The 22457-nt window shown below is 30.6% G+C and overlaps 1 protein-coding gene across 1 annotated transcript; it reads right to left on the bottom strand.

The window, feature by feature from the left end:
- Nucleotides 1-1065: 1065 nt before the first annotated feature.
- Nucleotides 1066-21830, bottom strand: LOC124533883 (NADPH oxidase 4-like). Its single transcript, XM_047109436.1, has 12 exons — nt 21550-21830; nt 14155-14250; nt 13467-13665; nt 12319-12416; nt 9889-10067; nt 9423-9531; nt 6526-6621; nt 4217-4357; nt 2963-3069; nt 2765-2887; nt 1862-2320; nt 1066-1239 (listed from the first exon to the last, which is right to left on the bottom strand). The coding sequence occupies exons 1-12, from the start codon at nt 21601-21603 to the stop codon at nt 1116-1118; spliced, it is 1785 nt and encodes a 594-aa protein (XP_046965392.1). The 5' UTR covers nt 21604-21830; the 3' UTR covers nt 1066-1115.
- Between the last annotated feature and the right edge of the window lie 627 nt (nt 21831-22457).

Here is a 22457-nt window from a genome sequence, read left to right as displayed (position 1 = left end):
TAAAGTGAAGCTCAAAAATATTACAAATTTGTTTTAAAAATAATATACCTAATAATAAAGTAAAAATAAAATTAATATAATCCTAAAAACCTAAATATGAAAAGAAATAATATTAAAAAAAAAACCATAAAAATCATCATTTGTGATATCATCATTACGACGCCTGCGTAGTTACCAATTTCAACTAACATTATAGAAGCGCAATATATTGCTTCCTACAAAATAATAAGCCAAACTGATCTTAACCTAAATGAAAACCAACTGAATAAATACAAACTCCTTAAACACATGGGGCATTAGATTCATATTTCGCTTGAGTAAATATGACTTAGTATCGGAATACCCATAAATACTCAACTTCCTTAACAGTTTGCTGATACGTTCTCGTCATATATTATCTTTATCTGTGCTATATTTTATTTTATTCATCGTTTGAATATGAATTTGATCGTTTCATTTAAATTTGAATTTTGAATATGGCTCTCTGAGGATCGCAGGATTTCAGAGAATCACAATTTTGAGATTCTCTGAAATCTTACACTACAAGTATCGGTTAGTAATATATTTTTTATGATGCTAGATATGGCATGTAAGCAGTGCTGTTATTAATCGAATGCAAATTCTCGTAAGACAAATTATAAAAAAGTTATGAGAGTAATTAAGAAAAATGTCTCCTAATTGGTGCTGTGTATCGAAAAATAGTTGTTTTTGACAAAATCGTGTACAGACAAACGTACATACTGTCGAATGAATCGAACAGAGAAATGTTTTGTTTTTTTTTTTAATTCCTTTTCAAGTTTTTATATCCCAGCTTTAACTTATTTATTGTGATAAGTTTTTCAACAGACATTTTGACTGCTGGTTTCTAGTATATACATATATGTGTAAATGCTAGAAATACTAGTTACTACATTTAATAAAAAACAAGCTCACCATTACACAGATACATCTACCAGTTGCCCTATTTCAAATAGGTAGGTTTAAATCGATTTATTTAATTATTATCATAATCATCTTATAGTAAGCTACACTCATTCATAAATCTCGTAAAATAAAACACATTCGTAATAATTTATATTTAATACCAGTCCATCAATAAACATTAACATAGCATTTCAAGAGAAGGCCTCGTGAATGAACGTTAGTTTAGTATTTGTAAATCTTGAATTATATTTACATTTGCTTCTTAGTAACTTAACTAGTTTCTTTGGTCCACAGCAATATAGGTTTAGGTGATGTCTGAAATCCAAGAAAAAAAAACAATTTCAATATTTTCCTAAGAATTCATATCGAACAATAGATAGGAGCCTACTAAGCAAAACTAAGTATTTGTTTTTGCCTATCGATAAGTTAGTGTAATATAAGATTTTAAATTAACATGGTTATGTTTATTATTACAATTAATTATTAAGGGATATCTCGTTTCACGGGAACAAGACATTCGTAGATAATGTCGAAATATCGAGCTCCAACGGATAAAAATAAAAAACTATACTACTGTTTAACACAGGAATTTGAGTTTGAGTTTATTGTTGTGTTCTGTTTTGAAGGATGAGTCGAGATAGTCAGTGTAAGTAAAGGCACAAGGACACATCTTTAATCTCAAGATTGGTGACATTGGTAGTAAAGGATATGATCAATATCTTCTACAGAGTCAATTTCTAAGAGTGATAGTAACCATGAATCGAATAAAAAAATCGTAAAGTCAACATCTTCAATCAAGTTAAGAAAATTGTAAGTGCATTTCTAATATGTCTTTTTTGGGTAAGAAAAAAAAATCCTGATCTAATATTATTCTAAGTTTAATATTTTCTATCCAATCATGCACCATCTAAAACTAATGTGAGGTTTTTTAACTTACTCTGGATACAAATGCGCCCAATATCCAAACACTTGGTCCCAATGTGGTCTGCCTCTCCTCACTCTACAACCGATCAATGGATATTTCTTCGCTATATTAAAATCTAACTCATCATCAACATGACTTTTTATATTTTCATCGAAAACACAACCATTCCTCTTCTTATTTGGAGTCAGTAATCTTTTCCTCTCATCGTCGCCTATCAAATGCGTCAGACCACCCTTTTCATTAAGTACAACCATATGTGTTATAGTATTTTGTTCTTTATTTACATCGTTTTTAGGGTCGTTTTCTTTTGAATTAGTCACATACAGTTCGAGATGGAGCCTATCTGGTCGATTGGCATTTCTTAATTGCAATATTGCTTCTGTAGCCAAACCAGCAATCCAAGTAAGTTCACTTTCGTGTCTTACTATCCATATTAGATGAATTCGACCCGGTAAACGATTTCTTGGGTTTCTGAAAAGTTTATCGTTTTTATTATGCATTGAAATTTTTTTCCTCATAATTTTTACACAATTTCAACATTTATTTACATGAAATAAAACACATCAAAATCATTTAAGCTGAGAAAGTTCTCAAGTAAGTACAGTCAGAGAAAGAAAACCTTCGTCAGTTTTCAAATTCATTCCTTTATCAAGTCTTAAACTCTTAATACGTTTTCAATTTAAAGATCAAAGTATTGCGACGCAATTTGACATTCTCAGTCGGTAAAGCAGATTATCGCTCATACAGAGCTCACGAAAAAACATCTTAAGGTGATGAACTTTTTCTTACCCGGACTGTACATAAAAATATACAAGTTAAAAAATGCTTCAATATTGGTAATAAAGTAAAAATTCAGGATTTTATTTCTCTGAATTTTCTATATAATTTGAATTTCGAAAACCTTGCAATACTCACATTAACATATCTCTTAAAATGGACACAAAGGGCGTTATACCAACTCCAGCCGCCACACAAATTGCAATATCACATCTCGTTATTCCTTGCATGGGACTTGAAAATGGTCCATCTACGAGGATGCTGGCAGAAAATTTAGGAACATTTAGATATTTAACAAAACTGTGTACAAAATAATATCACATATGTCAATCTTACTTCAAATTATTCGGTCCTCTCTCTTTCAGCATTTTCTCCAACCCTTTCGTCCAATCGCCTTTAGCTTTGATCCATATGACGAATCTTCTTTGGTTTTCCGTAGGAACCTGGAATTTTTAATTATTTTTTTTTAGTGACAAAGGTTTAGTGGCCTTACTTTATGTAGACTACCTGACAGCGCGAGAAATATTATAGTGCATAAATTTGTTTTAATTAACAACCGATAGGACGGCCAATTCGACTCAGCAAAGGTAAGTTCAATGGATCACAGAATTACTCGTTTTCCTAGGCACATAGACTTTAAACTTCCAAACTCCAAATTATTACTCAGAATTCCTCGCCAGAAAAAACCAGTTACTAATTATTAGCACGACCTGGGGATAGAACCAAGATCTTCGGAACCTTCAGTCTGATAAGTTTATCCAAAAGATTCATTAAGATGTAAATTTAAAGAAATTAAAATAATGACTGTCGCTTTTCAATTTGTTTTTGATAATGTTATGTATGTACGCAAAAAAATAAATGATTTTCCCAAAAATTGTGACGTACATTCCGTTAATACTAGGAACAAGAATAAACTTGTTACGCCTAGTACCCGATTACGCAGGATTAGTAACTCTTTTTTGGGGCAATGTATACGTTTTTACAACGGGATCCCAGAAAACGTACAACAATATTCAATTATAAAATTCAAAAGAATCGTTAAAGAGTGTTCGTGTGCTAAAGGATATTACAGCACTAATGACTTTCTAGTTGACTGCACACCTTGGGAATTAGATGATCGCCTCCAGGCTGTTTCAAATAACAATAATATGTTTATTGTTGTAAATTGATATTGTGCATTATAAAATAAAAATAGATCCCGCTGAGTTACTCTCGCCGGTTCTTCTCAGGGCTGAGGTATTATATTCCGAAGTGGTGGTAGATTTTTGACTTTGACTTTGCCTTTGAGGAATCATAAAAATATAAAACATATCAATAGTTTTTTTATTTAATTTCAAGCCACAGTACACTTAAAATACTAACACTTAAATTTTTATGGTATATAATGGGTAGTTACTGATGCATTTAAACCTTTTTTTGACTAACACTGATTATAAAATAGCAATAAATATTAAAAAGAAAAAAATGTTTAAGTAAATGTTCATAACCCTTGGCGTCCTCCCCTTTAAAGAAAAAACATTGGTACTTATTCAATTTTTGTCAAAAAAAAAATTAAAGAACAAACTACATCTTAACAGTACCTTTACTCACCTCGACCACAGTGAAAGGATGCCACTCCATCACAGACAGCTCTGCACACTGCACCAACACGTACTGCCCCATACGACAGGTGAAGTCGTCATAAGGGCAGCTCAGAGACAAGCTTATCGTGCGTCCGGCCATATGAGTTACCTGTAGTTTTGCCGAGATGGACCAGTGGTTAGAACGCCTATATCTTAACCAATGATTGCATTTTCAAGTCCAGGCAAGCACCACTGAATTTTCATGTTCTTAATTTGAGTTTATAATTCATCTCGTGCTCGGTGGTGAAGGAAAACATCGTGAGGAAACCTACATGTGACTAATTTCAACAATAATATCCCACATGTGTATTCCACCAACCCATATTATTAGCGTGATAGATTATGCCTAGCTGTGTGAAAATTTCATGGCTGCTATTGAGGTACACATAATCTATGTAGTCACCAAGTATACAGCAATGCTTATAGATATTGGCACTTTAAAATATATTAACCATTCCTACCTAGTACAATTTGTAATGATTACAATGTTACAGAGGTTCTTACTTAAATGAAGATTACAATTGATATGCTAGTTATACTTTTGGATGTAACCTTTCGTACAAGGTAATCTGGGTACATTCTTACAGTCATTCTACCGAATAACAGCAAGATTGTACAGTTTTCGGGTCACGAGGATAAACGAGACCGATTTATAACGTAATAAATCACGTGTTTGGCGCACATTGACAATGTAAGGTTAAAAATTCTTCGAGTAAAACTTTGTAACAACTTACAATAACAGCCTGCAATGTAAGTTAGCCGTATCATACTCAAATATAGTCAATCAAGCAATAAAATTTAATTAAATAATGTCAACTGAACGAAATATTTGCCTATTTATTACTTAATAATCGGCCCAGGGTGTTCGCACCTCTATATAAACTATCGGACTAATACATTTCCTCTGAGAAACATCAACGCTCTAATCATCAAACTTAAGATTTCTAATATTATTAATTGTTGTATAATTTTTATCTATTACGGATTAATGACTAAAGTATAGAACCTTATCCAATAAATTAATTATACAAAGAGGAATTCTACAGTCCCTACATGTTATGGCCGAGATGGCCCAGTGGTTAGAATGCGTGCATCTTAACCGATGAGTTCGGGTTCAAACCCAGGCAAGGACTGCCGATTCATGTGCTTAATTTGTCTTTATAATTCATCTCGTGCTCAGCGGTGAAGGGAAACATCGTGAGGAAACCTGCATGTGACAAATTTCATAGAAATTCTGCCACATGTGTATTCCACCAACCCGCATTGGAACAACATGGTTCTCTTTAATGGGAGAGGAGGCCATTAGCCCAGCAGTGGGAAATTTACAGGCTGTTACTTTTACTTTTAGTTTTACTTTAGATGTCCTGACAAAAAAATCATTGCTCTAAAGATACAACAACTAAAAAAAATACCCTAAAAACAATTTTCACTTAACTAAATTATTTTTAAATATAATAATATAATTACAATGATATATTGTGTCACAAAATAACACAGTGTAAGTGTATTAAAAATAAGTAAGACTTATTGTGCTGACGCTACCAAAGCGAATTACGGAAAGTTTAATCGGTTAATGGACTTGATCGAACAGTATGTCGCAGCTCGATTTCATTTACCTCGTTATTGAAACATTGTTACGTGTATGAGGAGCTTTATGCTGTTAAAGTTACTTTAGTCGAAAACTAGATAATACTTGCGACCTCTTCTGCGTATAACATGTATGTTTATTTGACAGGTATATAACAGATCGTTATTATATTTTGAAATCTATTTATAACAGATATTATTTATATAAAACGCATATATTAAAAGAAAAGCAACAGAAATACTAAGTTTGGTCGGTTTTTCGAAATTTCACAGACGAACGCTGACGACTTACTAAAGTTTTACCATAATTATCAAATGAATTGGTATAAATAAATAAATAAATATAAATATGAGACAACATCACATACATTACTCTGATCCCAATGTAAGTAGCTGAAGCACTTGTGTTATGAAAATCAGAAGTAACGATGGTACCACAAACACCCAGACCCAAGACAACATAGAGAACTAATGGTAATCTACATCGACTCGGCCGGGAATCGAACCCGGGACCTCACCGTGGCGTACCCATGAAAACCGGTGTACACACCACTCGACCATGGAGGTTGAGTGGTGTGTACACCGTACAGTGGTGTGTACATTACTTTAAAATAATGATAATACCTGTTATATATATGGTATCTCTTTAAAACAATAAGTCTTTTTAAATGTATATTAAGAATGACTTACGTTTAATATTCGAACTCTTGCTAGATTTCTTGAAAATATTCTCCAAAGCATGTCCAAGAAGAAGCACGTTAATGGTATTGCCATCCACAGCCACGTCTACAAATATTACAAATAATATAATAATAAATTGTTACGCTAAGTCACTATCCCTATTAGCATTATTTATGCATAATAGGGGTTTTCAGTTGGAGCTTAATTCAAACGCAACGGATTAACCGATCTACATATATGGTTAGATCCTAAGTGCAGTATTTTAATTACACGAAATAATAATCTGCCTTTCCCGTATACAAGGTAACCTCTTTTGATATTTATGTTTTTGTTCAAGTTTTAAGATATTTTGGTTTAACTCGATTGGATAATTGGATTGGATTGGATAAAATATTATATAATATAATAAATGTTTATTTATTTAGTCATTATATGCTTAGTAAACTAGTAATACGTATTTGATTTCAATATACTATAAGTTTATATCTATTTTAATTATCTCTCTCTCTCTCTCTCTCTTTCTCTCTCTCTCTCTCTCTCTCCATGTCTGTCTGTAATTTCTTTCAAAACCTTACAAAGAGATTTCCTCGTCCTTGTTTGTCTACGCCTCAACGTAGTACTTTTTACTTTTTAACTTTAATATATCCCACTTCATGTACTTTAAAGGAGAAAAATACATATGTATTGTGGCTTACAATAAAATACGTGGAGGATCGAGTCGTCGGGCAAAAATTGTCTAGTTCGCAATAAAAAAATCGACCGATATTAGCTAAGACTCAAGAAGTGGGCCGCATTGCTTTTCAGCCGTCTTAGATTTCTATCTCCTAGATATATGAGGATGTTTGCGCATATAACTACTGTGCTAGTTTTCAAGTACCTACTTAAAATTGTCCTCCGGGGGAAAAATTCGGCTTAAAGATTATTATTATTTATTACATTATACTTATTTAATTTTTTTGAAGTATGTTTTTTTAACAATTTGAGAACCAAATAACATGTAACCAACTGCTTCAATGAAAAATCTGAATAATATTTTCATTTGGACATTCTCACAGGTCGGGAGAATTAAAGCTTTATACATAAGCAGTATTCCATTTAAATGAAACTTCTAAGCCTTCAATCATAGTATCAATGAATAACCATTGATATGTAAAATATAATGCATATTGGGTTTAAATAATTGTAACCAAGGTCACGTTCTCATCAGCGAACATACGAGGGCGCGCCGAGACGGACCATAAACTCTTTTATAAATGCTTGACACAATTCAAATTGATTCATTATTCAAATACTCACAGCCATCTGATGGGAATGTCATATAATTTATAAGACACTAGACGCTCTACCCGGCTTCGCTCGTAAATAAACTTGGCTTATTTTTACTTAAATGATTTCTTTAAACAACGGCCAAACGTTTGCTAAAAGTCATCTATTTTTGCATTATCAATAAACATTCGATTATCGATTTTTTCTACTTTTACAGTATTTGGACTAATGTTGCTAAAATCTTCTACATAAAACGTCTTAATTAATGACAATGCGAGAAAGTCTTTCTATGACGAAAAGTCTCCCATCGCAATAAAATTATTGAGCCAATATATTACTGTTTTATGAGTAATTGTTAAATGTAACACTCAATGCTGTGACTTTTGAATCTACATTTTATCACAAATATATTACGCGTAACAAATTTCGTAATGCGTTTTGAGAGAAAGAGAGAGAGAATAATTTGTTTCGCTGAAGTTATTTGAACCGATGCTTGACACATACTTATTATTAGGCTTTGACACAATAAGCTGTAGGCAAATGAGTAATTCTGTCAAGAAATTACCGCACGTAGGCACAATTTAAATCTATAAGTCTTTCATCTAATTTCCTTCGAAGCTCCAGTCTCCCTAGATGACAACCATCGGACTATGAGAAAAGAATACATATACTCACAGCATGGACCAACATTCAAGCTTTACTTTAGAAATAGATCTATTATACACTAGCGACCCGCAATGGCTTCGCAGGAGTGCAATACTGATACTAAATATACTACAGAATTTGTTTATTAACGACATCACATTAGACACTTCTAAAATTATCAGTGTTTTTACTATATTATCCGTGTATTGTATACAAAAAAACTTCATTTCGAATAACTCTATCTATTAAAAAAAACTGTATCAAAATCCGTTAATTTAAATTTTAAAGATCTAAATCATAGGGACAAACAGCGGTAAGTGAATGGTTAGCCTATAAGAGTAACAGATTGTAATTATATTCGTCTTTGACAAATGAAGAACGCTACCCTTTCCCAAATAAGATATTTAAGACATCGTTTGAAATAAATAAAAAGGAGTTTATAATTAAAATTTCCAATTATCCATAAGCGAGACCATTTCATTGTAAGCCGTTGTTATAAAACAATCATTTATAATCATACACTTGGTAAATAGAGGCACTTAAACACAGAATACCAAAGTTAAACGTGAACCATCTAAAACAATTGGTAGCGTACTCGTAGCTTAAATTAAGTACATTGCAGTTAAGTGCTCCCCTTCTGCATGATGAAAGCTACATTTAACTTAATTTGGAAATTTCCGAACATGTACAATATACATATATAATATGTAGTGTGTTCAAAGGCTACTTAAACTGATCGCAAGATGACATTAATTAACGTGAAGTAAAGTGCGTAGATATTATGGCCGCGTGGATGCTGACAGCACTTGCCCGTTAAATCGCAATTCCGAATCACTGGACGATAAGGGAACAGCCCTTCTGATACTAGTACAGTTACTAGCATAGCTTTTTTTTTTTAAATATTCGCTTTTAAAGTTTTAAGTGTGGCACAAAATAATTATATTGGGACAATAACGAATGTTTGAAAGAATTATAGTCATTTAAAAATAACTTACCGTCGACTGTATCGCAGCAAATTTTGGAGTATCTGATAATGATTCATTTTTCCATATGTCATTAGCAACATTTTCATTTTTAACCAAAATTTCTTCCTTTAAAACCCCGCTGAAATAAACAAGGTAATCTGTTAAGGCAAAGGCAAGTGTGTACTAAACTTATAAAGCTGGAATTTCTATCTTGACTTCTCAATATAATTATAAAAGTTAGAGTTGTGATAATGACAAAGATTTGTAAAAATTAACAGCCTGTAAATGTCCATTTGCTATACAAAGCTCTCTTATTGAGGATAAGGATTTATTATTATCATACTCTTCTTATAACTCTCTCTCTCCTATAACTTAAGTCCAGCTAGGTGGATAATCGTCAGAAGGAATAGCTTTATGTTACATAATCTCTCTTAGTAGATCTTATTAACAAAGATATTCTATCAGATGTACCTTATGTAGTATAACTGAAACTTACCTCAACGGATGAATCATCAGCAGTAACATAAACGGTAAATAAAGTTGATGAGTGTACCAGAAAGCGTTATACACTCTCCGTCGCACGATTCTGGTAGACGTCATACCCATGCTGAGTACGATGAGCAACATGGACACACCGGTCACGCCTGCTATGCTTATTAGTAGGAGGAAGGGACTCTGAAATATTACGTCATAAATCCTAAAGAAAACCAAATTGTTATCGTCATTACCGTAATAAAATATGCCTAAAATCGTACTCAATTTACGTTTAATCATATTCCATGTATTTAGTAAATACTCTATGAATATAAATGTATAGCTATTATTTGCTTGACGATACTAAAGAATTCAAATGCATGCAGTCTAACATTCAGGCGTTTAATATTGTTGAGACATTTAGATTATTTTTTTTTTATAAAATTAACATGCACATCATAATATAATACAAACCAGATTAATTAAATAATAAATGAAGAAAGTTGCAAATCCAAATTAAAATAATAATACTTTATTAATAAATTAAATTAAAAGTAAACAGGCTTGTACTCTTCAGCGCAATCTGTGTTTCATTTAGGGAATTAATTTAATGAATGCAACTGAAATTTTCACCACACAAAAATTGTAGTCGACAGTCATGGTCAGGAAAAAGATGGCGGAGCGGAAACGGATAGCGGAAAAAAATATAATTATGAATACTGCAAATAGGAAAATTACTATTTAAAACAATAACTCTATACTAAAATTGTCTTGTGCCTTCCCATTGTCAGTTACAATTAATTTATTATTACATATTTTTAGAGCTGGTTAATGATACATTTATAATAAAAGGAAGGCACGCGAGCGTCATAATGACGATGCACCCCACAATTTATTAAAATAAAGTTTTACACATTTACGTTGCGCATATGAAAAGCATTCAACGGTTAAGTCTCTGCTTCATTAATGAAATAAAAGAGTCTGCGGATACCGTCGCGTCATAGACCCTTGAAGTACACTGGGTCACAAGTACGCGCACGTCTCGAGTTTTAGCTGTTGCATAGTTGCACATTCATTAGAATTCTTTTTAGCATTGATTACTTTTCAGCTATGCTTCCAAATCGAAAAGTCTACGATTGACTTACAATCAATGATGTTGTAGTAAACAGATATGTTATTAACGCGCAAAAAGTGAAGACTAGAAAACGTCCTAATTGGGACGTCTGCCTTTATTTGTTTTACGTAGTAATACATCATAATTACGTAGTAATACGTTTTGCGTAATTAAAACATCTAGTTATCCCTTTTACTTTTTGTTTTTATCAAGCTATCTTTTTAACTTTTAATGAAATGTAAAAATAAAAATGAACGGTTCCCGGCGCGGCACACGTTTTTCTGTTGTTTAGTATGGATATAACATATCTGTTTATTAGAATATCATTGCTTACAGTGTTAAATGAAGTGTGACTTATTCAAATGAAACGCACTGTTTATGGAAGTTTTCGACGATTTTTCAGACTTAAATTGAAATAATGTTTGCATTTACATAAGCTGAAAATAATACTTCAATGGATAATAACGCAAACGCATAAATAACATAAACTATACGCAAACTGCTCATATTTACAGCTTATCATCGAGGTACAGCTGCAGTATGTTAAATAAATTATAATGGGCGTGCAATGCTTTAATAGCAATGCACGAAATACAGGCACTACTGAATCCATTTATTATTAATGTATTCATGCTATTATGCCCTATTTAATGGCTATTATGATCAAGCGCATGCTTTATTGGACCATCATGAAATCATTTAGCTAATAATAATTTCATAATAAATGAAATGTCATAACGTTCAGCAATAATTGAATTAATTTACATTGTATAATCTCGCACATGTGTTCAACGAATCGTAGGTATATTTTTAGGAAAATACGTAATAGGAAATGAATGAAGGATGTGCGAAAATACTCAAAGGTTTTTGACACAAAAAAGATATGGTACAGGTTTCAGCAAATATTTGGCAGAAACGCAATAAGTTTTTCCTTTGTTGAACAAAGTCGGAGCTAGCCAGGGGTCGTTTTTCCTGACAATGTATGTTTCAAACACCTGGAACACTAGACGGGGCGAGTGTTTGCGCATACCCTTGACTTGTCGCTCGCATTAATTTCGCAACCCTATGCTATTTCAGATACGAGATCAGTCTGCGATTTTGTCATCAAACTTGATAAATATTTAAAAAGGTGCTTAGTATGTATTTTGTATAATCTCTGGTCTCAATGGAGACTTTGATTTTATTTGTGTTAGAACTGCTAATATTTTGGAAAGTTCTTGGAATGAATTAATATATGCCTCAATCAAATATTAATCAATAAACAAAGTGATATATTTTTAAAGTGAATCCTTAATTATATCGATACTTAAATAGTTTTGTTTGTTTGGAATAACTTACCTCGTTCTTGTATCTAGCCAAGTTGATCTCCGGCCATTGTTCGTCGTAGTTACGCGAAAAATTCCACATGTTCACGAAATGCGATACGGAATGTATTACTGAAAGAAATACTAAACTCAAGCGAAACCATAATCATGCTTCCCTAATTATCATGTGACATATGAAACCTAGAGATTTGTACATATCTCTTACAAAGTTTTATAGTATTTCATATGCTTTGGACTGAAATATAATTATAAGTTGTTTGTAAAGAGTGTTGATAGATTACTGTGATAAGTTCCTCTTGTGACTTTGAAATTTATATTTCTATTTGAGTTTGGTTTGCTAATTGCTAGTTTTCAAAAAGTGTCCAGATTTATACCCGTTGACATTTCCTAGTATTTTATATGCTACAGGCACGCAAACGTGCAAACCCATAAACATCGATCGCAGTAATTCAGATACTTCAATTGCACTTTGTCACACTAAAAAAAATTCTAAGTAACTATATAAATCTACCAATTAAAAATGTAATAAAACAATTAGCAAAAGTTACAAATGATATGAATGATAAATTCATTTATAAATAGTTGAGTAATATTTGTACATCGCATTTCTTTAAAATAACGTTAATATCATACTGTAAGCTTGTTGTATGACTTTATCTAGCGCGTTACATCTTCACTTGAAAATTAAAGGTCTTGTGAAGAGCGGGAGTATAAAAGCTATACATCCAGTATCTAAAGATCAACACTTGCCTTAAGAAGTCCCTTTCTTTGTTCGTAAAAGAGCAAAAAAGGATTTTTGAAATTCTCAGAACGTTATTTTTACAAAGCTGTTTAAATGCAAAGTCTTCGTGCGTTGATCTTAACGCACTAAGAGTTTAAGTCTAAAAGTTAAAATGGTGTCGTGGCAGTCATTAGCCTTTGTCTGGAGAACATAATGGTGCACGAGAGGCGTTTAGATGCATAAGCGACTTAAGGGGGGCTTTGTGACGAATTGCTGTTAATTTTTACAATTTAGAACGAAAAATCGAAAGTGCCCTCAAATTAGGCAGAAGCCTATTTACGAGACAGGTGTTCCAGACAGATTCTATTTGTTAAAGGTTACGCGTAAATAGTTCATACTAAATGAATACTGAATGTAAATATTTTTTAAGTTACACTTACCACCAAAAATTACAAGAGTAACAGCCACTGTCATATGGAAGCTCTTTGCACTCTCTAGCCAAAAGAAGAATAGTCCGGGGCACAGTTTAGATAGGACTCGATAAAGCAGTTGGTTAAGTTTTTTGCACAGTGGCAGCAAGACTAGAGCACAACAAATGTTGAGGACTGACGCCGTGCCACGAGACACGCATAGTCCTAACTGCAAGTAAATATATAACACATTTTAATATACTAACACTTAAAGGAAATACAGTAGAATAGGTACTTATTATATTGAAGTCACGAACTTACTGCTTATTAATGATTTTTTACAGACAGTCTTAAGGTTATAATTTGTTAAGGGTAGTACAATACATTCATTATTATAAATACGTACTTAAGCAAATACTAATATGAAATAAAAGTTCTACCCTTTATGTATATAATCTTGTCTTAAGGATAGTCGGAATACGAGCAACGACAACATAGCGCTGAGTTAAGTGTAATAGAAATCATTCCAGTATTGTTTATCAAAACTTGTCTATGTAAATTATTGTTATCTAAGTTCTTGTATTCTTCAAATTCGAAATTGTATTGTTTGTGTTAAATTAAATGAATTCTTAATATTTATAAAAGTGAATAATGTCTCAGAAAATGACATACGATACTTATAGGTGTTTAAGATATAAAATAAACTATAAAAACTCACCCCCAACATCCGTCTTAAATAAAAAAATTGATGACCATGTAAATAAAATATAAATGACTTGTAAAAAAGATATAAAACTAATGAGATCCAAGATATCTGAAACAATTGAAATTATAAAATTAATAAAAATCGCCGAGAAAAGTTTATAAGAGAAAAGAGATATTAGGTTTTTTTTTTTAATCTGAAGTAAAAAAAAAAAACCTAATATCTCTTTCTCTTATTTATTACTTATTTAAGATAATAAAACATAGGAAAGACTTTCAAATGGTAATGAGCTACTTTTCCTTTAAATATTTATATATGTCTGTTTTATAAAATCAAATATAATCGTAAGTAATAAAAGTTTGAAAACTACTAAGACCCTGTGAACGTAATGTTCTGTAAACCGCTAAGGACTCCAGTTCCTTTTAAGAGAAGATTTGGAGGTAATTTATAAAATAATAATACACTAAATATTGAACTTCTTTAAGTTAAAAATTGAATTTAAGTAGTTTTATATATTGTTTAGATATTTTTGATTTTCAAAAAAGGTTTTAATTTATCTATATAACTCCATTATCTGTTCCTTTCTTTGTAAGAAATTTTCCTGCATTAATAATTTATATTCATTTTATTTTATTTACTTTCCTACGACTTTAAGAATGCATTTAAATTGAATATAAACTGTACCTATACGAAAAAAGAACAGATTTTCAATAAAAATATTTTGAAATAGCATAGTTTAATAACATTTATATAGGTTGATCCATCAGTCGCTCAACCGTTCAGCTGACTTTGTAAATACGTCAACTATACCTAATTATATTTTTAGCTCACACAAGCCAGTTACTGGGACATTGTACATGAAAATGTTTAACTTGTGAGTCACATACCTTACAGCCTAATCAACTCCACACATACCGTGTTTACTTAGTATATTTATTATGCATAGCAAAGTTTAATGCATTATAAATTATAGAGCATCCAGGGATAGTTATACTATCAATTTGACACTTACACTTCATACATATACAATTTTAGTATCCACAACGTCGTGCTATTGTTTCCCAATGGAATATTAATTCAATACATATAATCCGATATTGACATTTCATTATATGTGATATAGTATTTCGATATAGCTTAAGGCGATTTAAGTCTATAATTATACTGGAAGGTAAGATAAAACCAATGAATATAAAACCTTAATCATAGGTAGAAGTATTTTCAACTTCAAAAGTTTGTGAGAAATCGTAGAGATGAAATCGTTTTTAAACATTAAATTCGGAAAAAAAGACCTATTTGCGTTTGGTTAATTAAATTTTATGTATAAAAAAACATTGGAGTTACTCGTATACAACATAAAAAGTAAGAAAAAATTATATATATTACTTAATCTTTCACAGAATTAAATCAAGTAATATAAAAAGTTCGTCAGATTAATGATTCAACCAGAAACTTAATAATATTCTACTTATCTCTTTTTTACCAAATTAGATATTAATAATAAGTAGGTCTGAATAGGTTATATTTTAATTTAATACAGTAATACATAGCCTGTAAATTTCCCACTGATGGGGTAATACCTCCTCACGTTTGGAACATATTCCACCACGCTGTTCCAATGCAACCCGCATTGGTGGAATGCACATGTGGCAGAATTTCGATGAAGTTGACACATGCAGGTTTCCTTATGATGTTTTCCTTCACCGCCTTCCTTCGCCGTGCATGAGTTGAATTATAAACACAAATTAAGCATATATATATAGTGGTGCTGGCTTGGGTTTGAACCGAAATCATCGATTAAGATGCACGCGTTCTAACCACTGAGCCATCTCAGCTCAATTGAATACTGAATTAAATACAATGAAATTATATTTATCCTCATGATTAAATACTAACTAAACGCGGATGGTACCCTGTAAATATAGTGTTTTGTCGAGTAATAGATCTTATTCATCAATGTAAACAGAGGCAGACCAATTATTTTTACAATTGCTTTTTTTGTGATTAATAGCTGTATAAAAATACTTGAAACTCTTTGAACTGAAAAATTTTGCGTGTTTATAGCAAACTGCTTAAAATAAAACGATTGCCAGTCTTCTGTCTAATTTTTCGAGGCGTGGGCGTTTGCAAATAACTCAAACTCTAAATAGGTTAGGCTGACGATGATTTACATTATCATTATTTACTTGAATACTTATAGGAAAACATTAAACATCACTTCAAATTACAGTGAAAAAGACATATCTACATTTTGAGATAACAAAAGTCTCTTCCGCGTTTGTACGCTTAAATCTTCTCAACTACATAACGGATTTTAATGCAATTTAGATGATTAATTTTAACTCTATGCAATTTCATGATGATGACAATCGCCGTGACAATCGGCATTTATATATCTACATAATCAGGGCATATTATAATTATATGTGTTTGGAACAATTAGTGAGACATGTATAAAGATATAAAAAGTACTTACGCCAGTTATCTTTTAATTTTTCAAACACTATTATGAGTATAATGTAAAGAGTAACTACGGCATCATACGTTTTGCAAACGGGAATATATGATGTACTTAATAATTTAAGAAATATATAATTAAAGTTTACTTAAAATTCTGAGTGTATCCTTATGAATGCACATACCTGTACACATAAATGGTTGCCAGTTCATCCTTACAGAAAGAACAGTCTCCATTGAGAGTTGAAGCCTTAAAACGGACATAAGTCCTAGCAAACGACACGACATGCGTCGGAAGTTTAAACTGGCACAGCATGCCACTTCAGAGCAGACTCTATTCAAAACTTGTGCGTAACGACAGTCTATACAACGCCTTTGACAGCCCAACTCCATTGAACATCTGAATGGAGCCGATCACAGCGAGCCTGGAGTGTGGTCCCGCATTAATTAATAGATGTCGAACGTTATCGGAATCTCATTTGCATCCGATGAGCACATGACAGCATCCGTGAGTGCAATCTTTACGTTTAGCTTCTCAAAACGCTACGCAACTAATACTGTTACGTTATACGTTTAATCATTGTTAATTAGGTATACGTTTCTTTTTAAACTTGAACCAAAGTTTACAGTTTTGTGGGACAGGAAAATGATCTTTAATTAAATCTAGTTATTATTTTTTTAAATAATAACTAGATTAACACATAGCAGCTTAAAATAAAAAAAAAATGTATATTTTCCGCGATATACGTGTTCTCAAACTTTACATATAGAATCCGTTCCCTATAATACAACCTAGAACTCTTTAGAACTTTCCACTTTGTAATCCCACCCAGCCTCAGATCTACTTTAAGAAAATGCAATTAAAAGAAATTGTTATCTTTATGTTAAGTACCTTTTTAAAAGTTTAATTAATAGTTTAAAATATATAGGTAGGTATATGTATATGCACCTTTTACCTATTATAGGTATTGAATACATAATTATACCATATTACTTTTAATATTGCGGCTACAAATATAGACATCTTACGAAAAGTTAAAGCTCGGGATATATTTCACGAAATAATGATTTCGAACTTGTATCAGTCGAAGCTTTCACACTTACAAATCTTTTGATATTAATTTGCATACCATTCAATACATCTATAAATACATATCGTTTACGTAAACACGTTGAAAATGCATACATTTAAGATTAACTAACTTTTGAAGAACTTCGACATAAGTAAAAATTTAATTTTATTTATTCTTATATGATAATTACGTCGCTTGTTGCATTACGTTGTTTTTCAACTATAAGAGCACTAATAGTTATAGTAATATTCCAAAGCTCTTCGAAAAAGAAGACAGCTTGATTTTTTTATATTATAAATAAATATTATATAAATTATATGGCAGCTTTATAATATATATGTTTTTATTTTATAGGTAATGATACCAAAGAATATGAAAATAATAAACGTTAATTAATAATTAGATTTGTCAGTGGGTGCTTTTTAAGACACTTAAAATAGTTAAAATACAAAGAGGGAAGCCTGTTATATTATTATCTTGACATATGTACATATAATTACTATATAATCTGTTGTTGAGAATATAAAAAGACATTGCTAGTTTTTTATTATAATTTTGTTTCTGTTTATCATATAACGCAATACTTATGCTATGGTTAGTTCTATTTTTACTTTGTGTAATGTGAAATTTGTGTGCAATTTGTACAAGGAACATAAAAAAATATATAAAAATTCATAAATTGAAAACATAAAATTAGAGTAACAATTTAAAAGAAAACATGCAAATTCGATATAACATATGTTCTAACATTTTATATTTATTTCCATTTTTATACAACACCATTACTCGTCAATATATCCGATAAAAAAAGAAAGCTAGTTGTTAAACAGAGCAGAAAAAGGCACTGTTTTCCTTTGCCTAATAAATTTAAGACGACTTGAAAGTTGAAACTATTACAAAAAAATATATATCAACTGAATATAGAACCAAAGAATCCCTATATTTAAAAAATATATACTTTTGATGGCATACGCCATATTGATGAAAGAGCTCGTTATAAGAAATGATGAATATCTTTTGAAATACATAGTAATTTATAAACGGAACACAGCAAAATAAAAAAAAACTCATTGTATACACCTTCATTTAAAGTTAAAGGAAATTCTATACAAATTTTGAAGTTTAAAGAATTTAAACCGTACAGACATAACTCGATAAATTCAATATCTAAACTCAGCGAGTAAAGGTAAAAATAAATGTTTAGTCTAGTAGAGAATCGCCTACTTATTCCAAGGAATATATTCAAATAAGTATTTATTATATAATATTAAACAGTTTGCAAAAAAATATATATTCATATAATTTCGTTTATACATTTAAGTTAAACACTGTACAAATTATTCTATTTCTTATTTCAAAACATTTTTTTCAAAATAGATAATTCAAGCTAGATAATCCAAGCATATTTTAATTATTCACTTGCCTTGTATTACCTTATCCTGTTACTAAGTCTATACAGTCTATTAGTCAATCTGTCAAATGATAATAATTTAGGATATGCATTTAGTTTACTACATATAAAACCGAAGCTGTTAGACAGTGTCTTAACGTACCAATAATCTCTCGCCCTACTTGTCTGTGATCATGATTTACATGTTAAATAAACAGACCGGTTTGACAATGGGTTATGAGATCCTCCATCACTATAAATTAGAGTAACTTTAGTGCTTCTGGGAAGACGCATCGAATTATAATAAGTAGACATCTTTTATTACCAACTTTTCTTTTATAAAATCTATATACGTATTAATTAGGGTTACTTACTAATTGCCGCTATACAGATATAGCAATTTTTGAGAAATTTTAGTGTTATTTCCTCAATGTAATTAATTCAGGAACTACACCATTGCTGATATGCTAACCTAATGCCTGATTCATACTAGATAAAACACGACATCATGACGTGTGTACTAATATCTTAAAATATAGTAACTAACTAATCAATTATTATACCTTTCTATTATTCCACATTGCCTAATTGGCCAGAATTATCATTTTCTATGAAAATATTAACATTCAAAAGCAAAAACAGAGCCGCTCCCATAATCTCGGGATTTAATTTTGCATAATAATATTGTAGTAGTTTTGCTACTGCCTCGTAAGATAAGTTACTATAACAAATGGGCAATGCTCGATAGTTTCATATTTGTCTATTTATTTATTTTTCAATTACTGTTATTAATTATTTTCTTTTAAATGGCAACTCCGGTACTTTGGTATATATTAAAAATTAAATAAATACTGAATGTGAAAATTTCAATTAAGTGAAATAATTAGGAATAATAATATATGAAAATAGAAAACTAATTTTAAAATATCCTTGTGACGCATTTACGTATTACAATTTACATAATTGTTTCAAAGGGCCACCATATGTATATACATACATAGTGGAATATATTAATGATATATACACCTAATTCTTAAAAGAAAAGTATATAACGCATATATTCAAATTCAGTATAGGTCACTAAGTTATCTATTATCATTTTATCTCCCAGTAAATAAATTAATATTAAAATACGACATAGCTTCTAGTTCGGCGAAACGTATCTAGGCAGGTAGATATATGTTATCAGTTGAGACAATCTCGCTAATTAATTATACAACTAGAATCTGACAGTGGCTATACACATATTTATATAGCTTACGTAAAACACATATCCGAAACCTTGGAGCGCGCCATGTGCCATTGAATATGTTACATTTTATCTTCTCTTAAAAAAAACAGTATTTTTTATGTCATTGATGGTGTTTTTAATGAATGACTTTCTAGAATTCTATATTACCGTAGTTTAAACAGTAAACTTTTACTTTGAATGTTATGTAATAAATACATAAGGTTCCAAGGTTCGAAATTTATGTACCTACTTAACGATTATACATATTTTGCAGAGACAGGTACCGAATAAACTAAATTATGTTCGCTATTATGAAGCATTGCCAATGAATAAGTAACAAACTTTTACTTAAGAATTTCATAAAGAATGCAACTTATGAAAAAGTTAGTAAATATATTAGTTCATTTTTAAACGAAATAGTTATATGTGATTTGGATGAATTATTTAATTTATTTCAGTATTTTACAGTTGGTGTCTGTTTTATTTGTGTAATAATAATTTTATTGTTAGAATATTAAGCGGTCTATCATTATGTTTTAATTTAATAAAATAATTAATAGCATTTTAATATAACAATTATTTATTATTTACAAATACTACAAATATATGCGTAAAGTTCTTCTCCTTATTATATTCCAAATAGAATGCAACAAAACTGAAACAGGATAAGGATTACAAGTAACTCGTACTCGCCATTAAATTTAATAAAAGGAAACTTTAAATAATTCACTATACATTGCTTCTTTATTCAAAACCTGCGTTTCAAAATTAACATAATGATGTAATGTACATAGCTTTTGTTGGTAACTCCGAAGTTCTACAGATGACATCATCCAATACTACTTGGAATTGCATTATGCAAAGACTGCACGCGAAATTCTTTCATGCTTAATTCGAAATATCAGGCCTTACTCTACTTGTCATTATAGCCTTTAAAAAAAAAAAAAAAGAGTCTTCAAGAAGTATAAAGTTCGCGTATTGAAATAGTTTCAGTAAAGTAAATAATACTTATTTACCTATATTTAATCAATTTAAAGTTTATTCATTTATTAAAACAGTTATTTCATGTACATAAATACAAAATGTAGGTACCTATAAATGTACATATTTATAACTATAAAATGATACGAAACTCTAATTCGATTTTTTAAAAATTACTCTAAAGTTTGACTCGGCAAAAAGTTCCGATGACAGAAAATTATGAATTTATTTAAGTATTTTTTTGAATAAAATATATTTGATAAATATTTATTACTCACCAAATAGACGCGTCTTTTTAAAAATACACAAAAATCACACAAATATCTTGCCATTTTATTTTATTATGTTTCACGAAAATTATAACACAAATACAATATTGTAATAACTATATCATTTTCAGTATTAATTTTCATCGACCATTTTGTAATATTGTTCGCGCCTTTTTTTATTATTTTTTTTTTGTCACTTTATGGCTTTGATGTGATGTAAACGGCCATTATAGCGTGTTGTGTGAACGAGTACGGTGTGAGACTGCCGCTGACCCGCTATGCCGCGTCCGAACGCGCGGGAGAAATAAGCCGAGATTTGATAGGTCATCGCTTCACTCCCTGCTATAGTTCAACTGTTAAGAACCTGCCTGAAGTCTGAAACCAGTTAGCTCCAATCGAATAAACTTAAGATTAGAGATAAGGGTAATGTCACGGTGTATATACAATTAGATATAGTCGGAACGCTGCTTATATTATTAACGTATGAAAATTAGGACATTTTTCAAATGAAATGATTTGAACTGAAATTGCATAGCACAAATATAATTTTATAGTGAGACAAAATATAATCATAATATTTTTATATACATACATATGTATATATATTTATAAATATAGATTATATAGATAACCATTATAACAACTGCCATTCCAAAACAGACTTACTATAGTATACATGATTCATAGTCATTTTAAACAAGCTATAGTACAAAAGCAATGTGGGTAGTCGTTACGAAAACATGAATGATTTCTATAAAAAACAAATTAAACAAGAATTCTAGGGATACGTATGATTAACACATTATATCTTACGAATGAATAAAAAGAAAATATTAAAAAAGTAATTTTGATGTATATCTATTTTATTTATAGTTTTAAGTAAATGTTCAACATTCGCACTAAATCATTACAAAATA

The sequence above is a fragment of the Vanessa cardui genome, chromosome 11 (genome assembly GCF_905220365.1).
Source record: "Vanessa cardui chromosome 11, ilVanCard2.1, whole genome shotgun sequence".
NCBI lineage: Eukaryota > Metazoa > Arthropoda > Insecta > Lepidoptera > Nymphalidae > Vanessa > Vanessa cardui.
The sequence above is the reverse complement of the archived record's forward strand: the minus strand, read 5'-3'. Positions and strand labels throughout refer to the sequence as shown.

Coding starts and splice junctions, on each gene's coding strand:
- LOC124533883 (XM_047109436.1), bottom strand. CDS start 21,603: ATGGCAAGATATTTGTGTGATTTTTGTGTATTTTTAAAAAGACGCGTC. Junction 10,068..12,318: donor TGGCTAGATACAAGAACGAG/GTAAGTTATTCC, acceptor GTAATATTTCAG/AGTCCCTTCCTCCTACTAAT. Junction 2,321..2,764: donor ATTTTAAGAGATATGTTAAT/GTGAGTATTGCA, acceptor TAAACTTTTCAG/AAACCCAAGAAATCGTTTAC.